At 51.8% G+C, this 12,834-nt stretch overlaps 4 protein-coding genes across 4 annotated transcripts; 2 read left to right on the top strand and 2 right to left on the bottom strand.

The window, feature by feature from the left end:
* Positions 1–645: 645 nt before the first annotated feature.
* On the top strand, positions 646–2,836 carry CCOS01_10135 (high-affinity methionine permease; the record flags this gene model as incomplete). Its single annotated transcript, XM_060458291.1, has 7 exons — positions 646–922; positions 1,023–1,262; positions 1,321–1,492; positions 1,552–2,010; positions 2,065–2,201; positions 2,261–2,519; positions 2,593–2,836. The coding sequence occupies 7 exons, from the start codon at positions 646–648 to the stop codon at positions 2,834–2,836; spliced, it is 1,788 nt and encodes a 595-aa protein (XP_060311456.1).
* A 494-nt stretch (positions 2,837–3,330) lies between these two features.
* Positions 3,331–4,890, bottom strand: CCOS01_10134 (uncharacterized protein; the record flags this gene model as incomplete). The annotated part of the gene is made up of 7 exons (XM_060458290.1): positions 3,331–3,763; positions 3,824–3,850; positions 3,904–3,972; positions 4,028–4,145; positions 4,199–4,339; positions 4,402–4,636; positions 4,702–4,890. The coding sequence occupies 7 exons, from the start codon at positions 4,888–4,890 to the stop codon at positions 3,331–3,333; spliced, it is 1,212 nt and encodes a 403-aa protein (XP_060311455.1).
* A 2,252-nt stretch (positions 4,891–7,142) lies between these two features.
* CCOS01_10133 (uncharacterized protein) lies at positions 7,143–8,529 on the top strand (the record flags this gene model as incomplete). The annotated part of the gene is made up of 5 exons (XM_060458289.1): positions 7,143–7,330; positions 7,392–7,554; positions 7,611–7,697; positions 7,760–7,941; positions 7,998–8,529. 5 exons carry the CDS (start codon positions 7,143–7,145, stop codon positions 8,527–8,529), a joined length of 1,152 nt encoding a protein of 383 aa, XP_060311454.1.
* A 724-nt stretch (positions 8,530–9,253) lies between these two features.
* CCOS01_10132 (transferase) lies at positions 9,254–10,864 on the bottom strand (the record flags this gene model as incomplete). Its single annotated transcript, XM_060458288.1, has 1 exon — positions 9,254–10,864. The coding sequence occupies one exon, from the start codon at positions 10,862–10,864 to the stop codon at positions 9,254–9,256; it is 1,611 nt and encodes a 536-aa protein (XP_060311453.1).
* Positions 10,865–12,834: the final 1,970 nt, after the last annotated feature.

Raw genomic sequence — 12,834 nt, 5'->3', positions numbered from 1 at the left:
GTGGTCCCTGGAACCCGTCCGTTCCTCTTTCCGTCCCAAGCTTTTTCTCCATTGCTGCTGGGACGTTACAATCGCGCGTCTCGGGATGTAGTGTAGGACGGGGGTGGCGACAGTCGTAAACTCGTGCTAACTTCAGCTGATGGTCCAATTGTGTGTCCAGGTCGGCCTAGCCGGCTGGATGTCGTTCAATTGGGTTCAAGGGAGCTGAGCTGACCCTCCATTGCGTGCTTCTGTGCCTCTTACTGTGGAAAGGTTTTCGAGTGCCAAGATGGTTGGTGTTGACTTGTCAAGCAACTCGAGCTAGCTTGAAGGCATGGGTAAGGAATATTGAGCCAAGAGATAATCGATTGTGTGATTTGGTACCCCCCGTTATAGTGCCTGTCGCCTGCGAACATGAGTCGGGGACGGATGGTGGGAGGGTTTCAATTGCAGTCTTGAAGAACGACGTGGGAGCGCGTATCTGTATATATGTATCCTCACGCGACCATGGCGTTCATCTAGAACTCTCCTCAAGATTGTGCCGTCACCGCTTTGGCCTCTTCGAACTCACCCGGGTCCTTATCCACGTGCCATCTGTGGCCCCTCAAACCTGACCGGCCGGTCAAACCTACTATCCGCAGAACATAAGGAACGACCACCTCGACAATGGTCTTTTCGAGGCTCTTCCCGAGCGAGAAGTCGGGCGGCGCGGATTCGACTGTCCGCGCTGACCCCGAGGCCAGCGACTCTGAGCCGTCCATCATCCACGATGGCGATCTCGCGTACACCAGGGTCAAGGGAGGCAACGGCTCCAAGCCGTCGTACCAGGAGGCTGTCGGTGCTCCTGTCGAAGCTGATTCCCCGTTGGGGTACCATGTCAATTGGGTGGCCATTATTTTCCTGAATATCAATATGATGGTTGGGACTGGTGTCTTTTCTACTCGTAAGTTGGCCCAAACTCTCCATTGCTTGTGTGGCAAGATGATCAAGGCCAGACTATGGCTTCTTCAGAAGTACTAGATACTAATATAATCCCGGTGTAGCTGCGAGTATCCTCAACAGAACGGGGTCAATTGGGCTCGCCTTGATGTACTGGGTGATTGGCTTCCTCATGGCCTCGGCCGGTTTCAGTGTCTATCTTGAGTTGGCCAGTTACTTCCCCAACCGCAGCGGTTCGGAAGTCGTCTACTTGGAGCAGCAGTACCCCCGCCCGAAGCATTTCTTCCCCGTTGCTTTCGCGGTCCAGTCGGTGATTCTGTCGTTCAGCAGTAGTAATGCAGTCGGTTAGTGAAAGAGAGCATCCACGTCAGAGCTGGAGGAAATCGCTAACGCGTGTGGCAGTTCTGTCTCGATACCTGTGGAGGATGGCTGATATTACGCCATCGGAATGGCAGATGCGAGGCGTCGCTATCGCAGCTTACACCCTGGCCGTCATCTGCGTCCTCGCACACAACAGATATTCCCTCTGGCTTGTGAACTTCATCGGCGTTCTGAAGCTTCTCACCCTTGTCTTGTTAGTTACCTACCCAACCTATACTAAACTTCCCATCACAACTAACGCTCATCCTCTAGCATCTCCATAGCAGGCCTGGTAGTCCTAGGCGGCAACGTCAAACACATACCCGACCCAAAAGCAAACTTCCGCAACGCCTTCGAAGGCACAACCAGCAACGGAAACGACCTCTCAAACGCCCTCGTCAGCATCATCTTCTCGTACGCTGGCTACTACAACGCCTTCAACATGACCAACGAGATCAAGAACCCGATCCCCACGCTCAAGAAGAACGGCATCATTTCGTTGCTGACGGTCGCCATCCTCTACATGCTCTGCAACATTGCCTATTTCGCGGCCGTGCCGAAGGCCGAGTTCAAGGGCGCGAGCGAGATTGCGGCCGCGGTGTTCTTTTCAAAGTTGTTTGGCGGGAGCAAGGCTGCTGCGAATGTGTTGAATTTCTTGGTCCTGTTGAGTGCTTTTGGGAATTTGTTGGCTGTGTTGATTGGATCTTCGCGTATGATTCGTGAGATTGGCCGGTTAGTAGATGCTCGTTTCGATTTGATGGAACTTTTGCTGACTTCAGGACGTAGACAAGGTGTTCTTCCATTCACCAACTTTTGGGTCTCGACTAAGCCCTTTGGAACTCCATTGGGTCCGTACATGTTGAAGTGGACAATGACCTTCATCATGATCGTCGCGCCCCCTGCTGGCGATGCCTTCTCTTTCGGTATGACCTCATTCCCCGGGATCCGCTGATCCATGTTTTGAACCTACCACTAACATCAGATGCAGTCGTCGATCTGGCTAGCTACCCCAGCGCAATCTTCAACTTCGCCATGACCTTCGGCGTCTTCGTCCTCAGACGTCGTCGTCAGCGCTCCGGTATCAGTCGCTCCGAGTTCCGCGCCTGGGACTTTGTCGTCCTCTTCTTCCTCGCCATCCAAGTCTTTGTCTTGGCGATGCCGTGGTGGCCGCCGAAAGGTGGCCCGTACGCGGGAAGCGTCAGCTTTTGGTACGCCACGTACTGTGTCGTGGGTATTGGCATGTGAGTAAACCCTTTATTCAAATGTGAAACCAAAGTACAAGGAAACCCGCTGACTTGTTCTGCGTTCTGCTAGCATCCTTCTCTGCATTCTGTACTACGTCTTCTGGATGTATGTCCTCCCTCGCTGGTTGGGATACGAGATCCGCACGGAGATTGTCGAGGTCGATTCCAACGGCGCCAACACGCATCGCCTGGTCAGAGTTCCCAAGGCCGAAGTTGCTGCGTGGGATGAGGTGCATGACGAGGCTGGCAATTTGAGGCGGCGACACGTTACTACCGAGCTTGATTCGGGCAACTCCAACGAGAAGGGGCTTTGAGTCTGGTTTTGGGACATAAGGACGTTTGGCTAGCCTGAGGGTAGAAAATCATGCTACCCAGGTTTGCTTAGGGTCTACCCAATCAGGACTCCAGGGGAAGGGGATGATATTGGTGTAGTTATGTAAATTGGTAGTGGAGAGGTAACTCTATATATCAATGTCACTCATTAGAGTGCCACCTAGCACACGAACCAGTTCAGAGTCCGCATAAAATTGCTCTTATTGTGCATCAAGAGGGTCACTATACTTCCAAAAATGATCTCACTCTTCACGTCAATGATACCACCTGTTGGACCACGAGTAGGCCCATGTTTAAAGCAAAAGTATTGGAGGTTGTCAGCAAAAAGAAATCCTCAAGGCTGAGCATACTTTCTTTAGTCAAGAAAGGGGCCAACCGTAGTCGCTTCAGATGGAGTCAATCGTATATTCTCATCCCACGTTTGTTAGGAATCTGAACGAATTAGCACCGGCGGTGCTGCCCTACCTGCATGTTCTCAACGTTGGATATGCACTTCCGTCGTCCTCATGATACCCTTATTATCCCCAAAACCATGCCCAGTCTCTAGGATCAGCTCTTCACTCCCCGACCTGTCGCCAAAGCTGTTCTTCTTCTGGTATACAGCCACTGCCGCCGGGGTATTGTTTCCACCTTTTATGGTCGTACGGTAGAACTCCGGGCTTGGTGAAAACGGCCCGTCCTCGAGTTCATAGTCTGGTGCCCCCTGGCTTCCCTGTTCCCTGTAGCCCTGCCTTCGAGCGGTGCCCGTGGTGATGTTCCCCGTTCTACCGGATCTTCCAGTCGGGTATCGGTTTTCGTAGAGGTTGTCGCTGTTGTAGTGACGGCTCGACGAGATCTTGAGGGCGCGGCCGACGAGGGGTTTTAATGCTGGTGCGCAGGCGGCGATGATGCCGAGGTTGAGTTGCAGGCTATAGGAAAGCCCGTTAGGTTAACATTGTTTCAGTCCGTGAAACATTCGGACAACTTACAAGCCCCAGAATTGGATACTTTGGAGACTAGAATCACTCTTCAGTAATGTTTCTTGTCGGCAATACCTTTGAGGACTTACAAGGTTCCGTCTTTGCTGCTCGGTTGCGCAATCTGATAGATGGCCTTGATGATACCCATGATAACAGCTCTGGAATGAGTTAGCCCCGATACGCACCCCTTGTGTCGAATGGAGCAAAACTTACAAGTATCCTAGACTAAGTACGACAATTAGATACACCCGTGTGCGCAACTTCATCTGCAAGACCCAAATGATGGGAATAGGCAGAGATGCGAAACAGACATCGGTAAAGATGTTGAACGCTGGGCTGAATTAGCTTCTAAAGCAATGCGAAAGGATGAGTATGTCGGCTCACCAGTATTGACCAGCGCGAAATTGACGAACAACTTGATGTTGTAACACTTTGGCTTGAGACTCTTGTCCCAATATCCCTCCATCGGGCTGCAATACAAGAAGAAACTAAGCCATGCCATGATTGTATAAAGCACGACGAACACTAATGATATGTTAGAAAGATTCAGGCAGTCCACACTGAGTAGGTATGGATAGACATTGTACCAATCAAAGCCCATAGTGATCTCGAGTACCACTTGTTCTTGCTTAGACGTAGCAGCGATAGTGCGATTGAGATCTTCAGAAACGCCAGGGCAGCGATGGCGGATATGATTGATTGAAAGAAGCCAACCTTGGAAAAGAAGACTTGATCTGGCTTGCTGATTGTGTCTTTGTGTCTGCCGAGTCCGTAAAACGCTTGAATAATGAAGATCACCATACCTCCACCCAGCGCAGAGAGCTGGTCAAAGTCAGCATGGCCACCCTTGTCATAGTACTATGGCAACCTAGTATCCTGGATCGTACCGCAGACATGATCATCATGTAATCATCGATACCTATCGTCTTCACAATAGCGGCGCGGGTATACGTTCGGAGAACGACGAAGACGAGAGCGAGCGCGTGGAAAGTCCCCGTCACGGCCAGGATCATGGCCGTATTGCTTTCCTTGGCACGCTCCGGGTCGACGGCCGTTGTGCTGGACGTCGAAGACATTGCGGCGGATGACGCGACTGCGCGGCGTCAAGCAGACGCACAGATGGTGAGAGGAGAATCGAAGAAAGTCACAAAATTTCGAGAAAGTGGACACTGAGTAGCGAGGGGATCAGCGGGTTCTTTTAAGCATCTTGCTGTTCCAATTTAGTACTCCATATTGGGGACTCATAATCTATTCTGTAGGAAGAAAGGAACTGGATAGATGAAACCCGATCCACGGGGGCCACACTGCAGTAACCACGCACGCGGTACGGACGGGGCTTTCGGGAGGGATATGGATGCAAGGACCTCAATCATCACGCAACGGGGAGCTGGTAACTGTAAAAGCAATCATCATTGGATGATGGAATCGGACTCTGTCAAAAGGGGCAATCTTCGTGCTGCCACTCCTGTCTGCCTCGGGAAGGTGATGTGCTTTGCCTTTCTAGACTGCGTTCCAGGGCAGGGAGGTTGATCCGTCCCTATCAGCCCATTCGGCCTAGAATTTGGCACCGAGGTAGCGAAGTGACCGCACCATTGACTCTTTTCTTCGAGAATTCTGTACCGGAGTTTTCCTAGTAGAGAAGTGGATCGACGGATTTAATGTGCTGCACAGTTTGCACCTGCAGGATCGCCTAAGCAGGTGGTGGGCAGGATGTAGAATGAAAAGAGTGTTCAGGATCTCTCGGGGGCCACATGGATGCCTCCCACATTACGTGCCACCTTGTTGCAGTGCCGCGAGCGTCACTCTTCAACGCAGCAGCAAGCAAGAAAACGCCGCGAACTTGCTCCTAAGTTGTCAATACTGACAACGATTAACACAACGAAGCTTCTGAGCACAGATATCTTCAGCAATTTGCCCGAAATTGTTTGTTGGTGAGGAGCGGCATCAAGGAGCGATATTGATCCTGCCACCCCAATCGGGCAGCAGCAATTCGTAAGTCCTCCAAGCCACCCTGGAAAAGTGCATCGCGCTGTCGGCGCGGGAAAAAAAGAGGAGAAAATACTGGGTTTCGGTGTCGGCCATCGAACCGAAGAGGGAATCTCTGCATGAAGCCCGGTTGAAGAACCTAGCGGCACAGGAAAAAGGGAAGAAATAAACCTCCGGGGCATTGTTGTTGGCGGCATCGGGTGGGAGACAGGGAGGGTGTCACCGACCCATGAAAGGATCTAGTGGCCTGCCAGTCGGAAGACATGGCATGCATGCCAAGATTATAATGGGACAGTGGAAATCACATAGAGATGTTGAACAAACCACCATACGATCTATCCGGATCGGTTGGTCACCCTCGAGGTGGCGAGCGGAACTCTGTGGAGTCGGACGGTGGTCGACCAGCTGGACACTGTCTGTTACAATTTACTGTTGCATGCGGGCAGTTGGGACGAACATATTGTTTTCCGAACCTTTTTTTTGACTTTTAAGCTTATGGAGCTCTAAGAGCGTGTATGATGCCGCACAGATTCGGCCCACGGAACAAGGTGATTCCAGTTTGTCTTAGTCCGAGTACTACGTCTTTGGCTCATTATCATCGTAAAACCATTCTTAGTTATCAAATCTTATCTTTAACTTGCCGTCTTCCCGAAGCCAGTTGCCGTTTAATATCCGCCACTTTACACTTGTGGCGAGTTGGCGACCGACGGCAACGCATCTCCCCTGTCACCCGTCCACCGGCCGGCTCCGCGCTTGGCCTAAAGAAGGTTACATTCTTCATCCCAGCATCGTGGGCCCGGATCTGGGCTAGTATTGGACTTTTCCAGTTTCTGGCTGCCCTATCCACAGTGTCACAGCATAAAAACCGTTCGATTAGTGCCCCCTCTTCATAATTCTCTCCAATGATTCTTTGCCCCTGGCAATGGATACTAGGACCATGCTTCCCGCCAACAGCGGCGGCGTTGTTGGAACATTCCCGCTGCCCAGTGCGGTTACCATCTCCGTCCCGCGGATCCGAAGCCCTGCAGGCCGCCACGGTCGGGGGCACTAGTGCAGACAACGGGATTTTTAATTTATTCCCAACGTCGAACAGGCATCTATCTATATAGCTAACGAGATCTGTCTGGTCGTTGATTCTCTTGTGACTGTTCCGGACCGTCCTGTCCGCTCCCACTTGCCACTTGACCTTGCGCACCTCTAGTGGAAATCCTATCCAGTTCTCTCTGAGTGTTGACGTGCCTCGGACCACAGCTCTCTCTCTCTCTCTCTCAGTTCCTTGCTTACGCACGCGGCTACCCTGCATTTTAATTATTCCATCTTGAACAGACCAGAACTTTCAGCAATGCTTCCCCTCACTATTGCGGCTGCGGCCGTGGGCTTGCTGATGGCGCCGGTCATGGCCTCGCCCATCGAGACTGGCGATGTTCTCGCCGAACTCCAGGATAAGGCTATGAGTGCTCTGACCGCATCGAGCGCGGGCAACAAGCGCAGTAGCTGCAACATTTTCAATGCTCGTTACCGTCGGGACTGGTTCGACACTCCCCCACCATTACAGTGTCGATCTCGAATTGAAAGCTGACCCGTCTTCAAGGGAGGCGTTTTCTTCCCAAGAGAGGAAAGACTACATCAGTGCCGTCCAGTGCCTATTAACATCCCCTTCCAAGTCGGACCCCGAATTCGCTCCCGGTGCTCGCAACCGTTACGATGACTTCGTTGCCGTGCACATCAACCAGACAACCAAGATCCACGGAACTGTGAGTAACATCTACACTCATGACAAATCGTGTCGCGATCTAACATGGCACTTCAGGGCAACTTCTTGACATGGCACCGCTACTTTGTCTGGGCATACGAAGAGGCTCTGCGGAACGAATGCGGCTACAAGGGCTCCCAGCCAGTAAGTGGATTCCATTACCATGAACGGGAGATCTTCCAATGGGTCTGACAATTACATTACAGTACTGGAACTGGTTGAAGTACCAGGACGATCTCCGGAAATCCCCTGTCTTTGATGGCAGCGATACCAGCTTGAGCGGCGACGGCGCCTTTCTCCAGCACAACGGCAGCGTCAGCGGTGCAGGTGCCATTGTCCTGCCTTCTGGCGATGGGGGTGGCTGCGTCACGAGCGGTCCTTTTAAGAAGTAAGCTTCCCTCGTACATATTCGCACCGCTGCATTGGTGATTAACATTCACCTAGCATGACCGTCAACCTTGGGCCGGTTAACCCCGGTATGGACGGCCTCGAGGCCAGCCCGACCGGCAAGCTTGGCTACAACCCTCGCTGCCTTAGTCGCGATCTGAGCAACTACACGGCCTCAACCTGGTTCACGAACGAGAACATGCTCAACATCACGGTAGGCGCGGCCTCCAAGAGCATAGAGCTTTTCCAGAACGAGCTTCAGGGCCGTTTCTCTGACGGCTTCCTCGGCATGCACGCGTCCGGCCACTTCTCCGTCAACGGCGAAGCTAGCGATCTGTACTCCTCACCCGTCGACCCCAGCTTTTTTCTGCACCATGCCATGGTTGACCGCGTATATTGGCTGTGGCAGGCCCTCCACCTGTGGGACGCTTTCAACATTGCTGGTACAATTACCATCAACAACAGGCCGGCTAGCAGGGACGCACTGAAGACTGATATCCTTGACCTTGGCGTCAATGCTGAGAACCGCACTATCGACGAGGTCTTGAACACTATCGGCGGTTCTCCTCTTTGCTACGTCTACGTATGAGTCTAGGGATGATTCTCGTTTGGAGGTTGGACTGCATGTGGTCAAAAGATGCCCACAAGTACCACGATAATAGCTAGAGTAGGTCCAGTGCATTGCCAACCAGGACCATTGTACATACAAGGCTCTTCTATGTAATAATTGCACCATCGATTCAAAAGCAAATTTAGGGATTGGCCGCCGTAACGTCGTAGTCCTCAAAAGAGCTTTTGCCGAGACTCAAAAGAGACGTCTCTCTTAAGCACGTCTCAACTCAATATATGGGTGAAACCACATGATGATTATTGCCTATCTGTCGATGAGTCGAGTTGATGTCATGCTTCTTCGGTATGAACTCTGATTCTCAGTCGAAGTGTGGAAGGCGCTAGTGATATTATGGGTGGAGTCTTGATACGGCTTAGCCCTCTATGATCCACGCACAACTCACGATGCGGCATCTTGGACCTCCAGCCGCTGGTAACAATCACACACCTTCAATAGCCTGCCCGGCTAGCTCAATCGGTAGAGCGTGAGACTCTTAATCTCAAGGTTGTGGGTTCGACCCGTAAGTCTATCTCGACACCTAGGAACTGATCTAGGTTCAATGTCTAACATCTCATAGCCACGTCGGGCTCAATTCCCGTCAGCGATTGACTAAAGTACTTCTTTTTTGTCTATATTCTATTTCAGGTTTCATCTCTGTCCGTGCTGACCCCAATTTACCGTTGCGATTGGCTCTCTAGCTTGCCTACTCGTATTGACGCAGCGAACTGTCCTTCAACAGCCGGTCCATGGCACTTCGCTGCATACATACACTCACATCAAAGTCACCAGTGTAGGCAACATCCATGATTTGAACCAAGCCATCAATCTTTGGCATGACGCCCTGGACATACCGAGCTAACTCCCCCGTGCCCAGGAAGTCAAGCTCGTATGTTTTGGCTCTCACCCAGGATGTCACGAGGGTGTGATGAGTTCCCAAGAAGCCTTGCCATAACCGCTGAGGGCTGACCTCGTGTGCGGCGTCATGGATGTAAGCTGCAACCGCATCTGGCGTGAAGCGAGACATCATCTGCCTGATAGCGCCGGCGATAGGCCCAAGATGGATTGAGCTCGCTTCGTTGGCGGTTTTCTCAACATACCCTAGAAGGAGAGGAGATCCAACAAAAGTGTCTGGTAAGGGTGGATCGACGCGATTTCGAAGACCCAAGGTGATGTTCAGATATGCTTGTTCAGGTTTTCCTTCATGGCCGCGCGCACGGTTCATCAAAGTCCAGATATGGGCCAGAACTGCATCGAGCCGGGATACTCGGAGTGATTGCAGGTCGTCCGGCAGGCTTGCTTGCGCAGCTTCCTTCAGCCGGGTCAACTCGGCTGCCGCGAAACGTATTTGAACATGCTCAACTGGCGCACTCATGTCCCAAGTCGGCCACGGAGGATATGTTGACGGACTGAGTTTGGTTGTTCTTAATTCGTCCGGCGGTGGCATGGTGGCTAGTGAAGCTGGTCTGACACCTGGAGGATATCCTGGTGCATCTTCTGCCCACCAGTCAAACCGGTGCATCGGCAATGCTCGAGCCTTTGCAACTATTGATGCGTCCGGGAGACCTCCGGGTGTGAGCCCTGCAGCTTGGTCAAGCTGTGCCGGATCAAAGACAGGTTTGGATATGATCAGACCATCGATTGCAGTAACGTTGCCCAGTAGAACCCTCGACCTTGTTGCCCAAGAGTACATGAAGTTCATCAAGCATACAGCATCTGCGAGAGGATGCGAGACCATTGCGCTGATCCCAAAGCCTCCACACTTGAACGACGTCAGCTGAACGGCCATAGCAGGCAGCCCGTCGATAGCATTCAAAGACGTGAGCGCAATCTTGGTTTTTGGCAAGAAATCGCTTTGCTGGAAGTTCGAGGCGTTCCACTCTTTCAAATTCGTCGCCCTCTCAGCCCGGCTAGGGACTATATCGCTGAGCTTTGAGTCATGAGTGGCGATGGATAACTCAACCCCGGGATCTTCGGTCGAGCCATACGCAACTACTAGCCGGCCAAGGTGTCGCGACACTGCGTCGTCTTTGACTTGCTCGGGTGTAGCCCATTGGAGTTGCCCTGCAAAGTGCGGATAATCGTTTAGTGTTTGACTGAGTGAGTGGCTGAGGTTCCCAAAGAATTCAGTGCGTGACAATTGTGACGTTTCTGGCTTGTCGTAAAGCCATATCGCAGCCGTAGGCGTGAAACGGGCGACTGTTGAATCAAGTATTGAGAGTTTGGAGACGACGGGCCCGGTGGAAGGTGAGTTGGGTAATATTCTCCGAGTTGCGTCGATGTTGCAACGTTGCGCAGCGCTTGTGGTTGCTGACATTCTTATTGACTCTCGTTGGGAATGACTGTGAGAGGCTTCGAATGTTGCAATGTCTCGCTGTGACATAAAGTGAGCTCTAACATGAACCAAGGTGCCAAGTAAGCCTACGGGCAAGATGCTGCGTGTTTAATAGGTCCAAGTCTTCAACGCGCACAGACAAGACGCTAGAGGCGAGAGACGACATGGGTGCCCGTTCGAGGTTCGGCGAGCAGTTGATGTGGCTCCGGTATGATTCATTCTGCATCATGCCTGAAGTCGACTAGCTCATCACTTGTTGATTGGGCGTTGAGTCTGATATGGCGCGCGGGAGGGTCCTGACCCCTGTTGATCTCGCTGCGACATGACCAACAAAGTGTTCTAGCGTCTAAGCGAGCTTCTGGCTGATGCATGTCAGACCACGAGTTCCCGTTCAAGCTGCTGTGCCTCACGTAGTTTGTTGATGACAAGCTGGATGAGAGTGGAACGCTTGTTCTTACCTGTGCTACTCCTAGAATATGCTCGCTTCTATATGCTCGCTAATTCATGAAGGTGAGGTTTGAGAATAACTTGGGCATGACATGGCCGAATTGCGAGCGCCTCGATGTTGTACCAGCCCAGCTGGGCTTGATAGTGATGTGACTATGTACTCGACTGTGGTTTGGAGCAGGATTAGGGCCTCTAATAATGGATTAAAATGTGTGAGAACAGTGCTGGAGGATCGTCTAAAACTCGAGAGCTATGCCCAGTGCCCAAATGCTATACCGAATATCACTAGAGTGATGTGGAAGCTAGCTGGATCGTTAGTTCCCCAATACTTCTAGAATGATCTCCTAGTATAGAACTCAGGTCTGTGAAATAGAACAGCTGAGGTCTATTCAGAAATAAGCAACATAGATACTTCCTCGGAATCCTTCGCCCGAGGCATGGTCAGATGGCCGGGCTTAATGTGCCACGAATTGAAGTCAGCTTTCTCTCACCGGTCTTAGCTGGCAGAAGCTTGCGTCTCGAGTTTTGCCTATTAATTTGTCCAAACTATTTACACGTATATTATCATAATCGAAAGCTCATTGAAAACTTAGACGCACCCTCAGCCGCAGAGAGTGTTCCAGCGGCTGCGCCAAAGAAACCAGTAAGATGTCTTGTACCTTGAGGGAAGAAGGCGGACCAGCAACCGCGGATATAATCATTGGAGCGAGCGGCTGGATAATGCCGAGATCGTGTGGGTTGTGTTCCCGGGACTTGTTAGTGGTGGCTGAGTACAGCACAGAGACTGGAGCTCATGGATATCGAGGTTGCTGAGGCATCAGCCCTCATATCTCGTGCCCAACTCGGACAAAGGAAAGTACTGAATGGCCGTGGGGAGGACATGTACGCGGTGAGAATGACACACGTAGCTTCTCGATGCTACCCCATGCCAAGTTAATTATATGCGATGTGATGTGTTCATCAGGCGTCTTGGCCTATCGGATCGATCACCCTATGCAACGAATCCTATTATCACCCTTCGCTAGATACATCAAAGGTGGCTGCTCCCAACTTGACGGCTATCTGGCCGGCGGCACAGTAATGGAAGTAAGCACAAGACTGCAGTCTGGTATGAAGCACTCATTGAGGTGGTATAGCCGAGGGTGGTCAGATATTAGTGGCTCTCAACGATACTACCACCTTGACCTGCAGCAGTTCTTCCCGATCAGGGAAATTGCTTTGCCCATCTATTTAGGGCCGAGCCGACTGGAGTCAACCGTAAATGCTTGCTCTGTTCGTCCCCGCACTCCAAGCCATAATCGCGGTACCGAGAATCATTCTGAGTGGGTGTCACGTTTTGTGCGAATAGATGCACACGTGCGGCGGGAAGGCTGGGGGCCCTTCCATCTATGCTACCTAAGATCCTTCAAGTGATAGCTCGCTCTTCTTGGACCAGAATGATGTGCCCGCACTCCTCAGCTTCCACACTGAGACGACACGCAGTAGATGCAGACACCTGTCGCCCA

Source organism: Colletotrichum costaricense (genome assembly GCF_030867565.1).
Source record: "Colletotrichum costaricense strain IMI 309622 chromosome Unknown Scaffold_10.1, whole genome shotgun sequence".
In the NCBI taxonomy this organism is placed as follows: domain Eukaryota; kingdom Fungi; phylum Ascomycota; class Sordariomycetes; order Glomerellales; family Glomerellaceae; genus Colletotrichum; species Colletotrichum costaricense.
Note: the sequence above shows the minus strand (reverse complement) of the source record. Positions and strands in the feature narration are given on the sequence as shown.